The 793-nt window shown below is 63.1% G+C and overlaps 1 protein-coding gene across 1 annotated transcript in view; it reads right to left on the reverse strand.

The window, feature by feature from the left end:
- Positions 1-793, reverse strand: part of LOC104410435 (collagen alpha-2(XI) chain-like) — a gene marked incomplete at its 5' end in the record, with an annotated part of 11928 nt that overhangs the window by 9067 nt on the left and 2068 nt on the right. The window contains 4 exon segments of the mRNA XM_010020586.1: positions 269-313; positions 429-482; positions 576-620; positions 696-767. Coding sequence (XP_010018888.1) covers positions 269-313; positions 429-482; positions 576-620; positions 696-767 — 216 coding nt within the window.

The raw sequence follows: 793 nt of genomic DNA on the forward strand, positions 1-793 counted from the left end.
CTAAGCTCCCCCTGTCCCATAGACCCCCCTCATCCCATTGACCCCCCGATATGGGACCCAATTCCCACCTTGTCTCCAGGAGGTCCTGTAGCACCTTGAGGTCCTGGTAGACCCTGAGCATGAGGATGGGGGGTGATGGGAGGCTCGTTGCACCCCCAAACCCCACCGTGACCCATAGCAGGTCCCCCCACTGCTCTATTGGGGGTGCAATGGGGTTTGGGGGCTCACCTGATCCCATTGACCCCCCGATATGGGACCCAATTCCCACCTTGTCTCCAGGAGGTCCTGTAGCACCTTGAGGTCCTGGTAGACCCTGAGCATGAGGATGGGGGGTGATGGGAGGCTCGTTGCACCCCCAAACCCCACCGTGACCCATAGCAGGTCCCCCCACTGCTCTATTGGGGGTGCAATGGGGTTTGGGGGCTCACCTGGGTGCCAGGGGTCCCCTGCTGACCAGGGGGTCCTGGTTCTCCTTGAGGTCCCTATGGTGGAGATGGGAGTCAATGGTTGCCCCCCCCATTTGTGTGACCTCAATGGGGTGTAATGGGGCGACGGGGGGGCGCCCCCCAACTCACCACGTTCCCTTTGGGACCCACAGGTCCATCCATGCCGCGGACGCCCTATGGAGGAGATGGGTGTTGAGGTGATGGGGGGGCACCACCAGGATGGGTTCCAGGTCTCCCCATGGTTCTTACCGGGGGGCCGGGAATGCCGGGGGGTCCTTTGGGACCAAGCAGCCCTCTGGGTCCCTATGGGGCAGATGGGGTGTGAATGGGGGGGGGGTCTTAGCCCC

This window comes from Nestor notabilis, unplaced genomic scaffold, assembly GCF_000696875.1.
Source record: "Nestor notabilis isolate BGI_N333 unplaced genomic scaffold, ASM69687v1 scaffold18698, whole genome shotgun sequence".
Classification (NCBI taxonomy): domain Eukaryota; kingdom Metazoa; phylum Chordata; class Aves; order Psittaciformes; family Psittacidae; genus Nestor; species Nestor notabilis.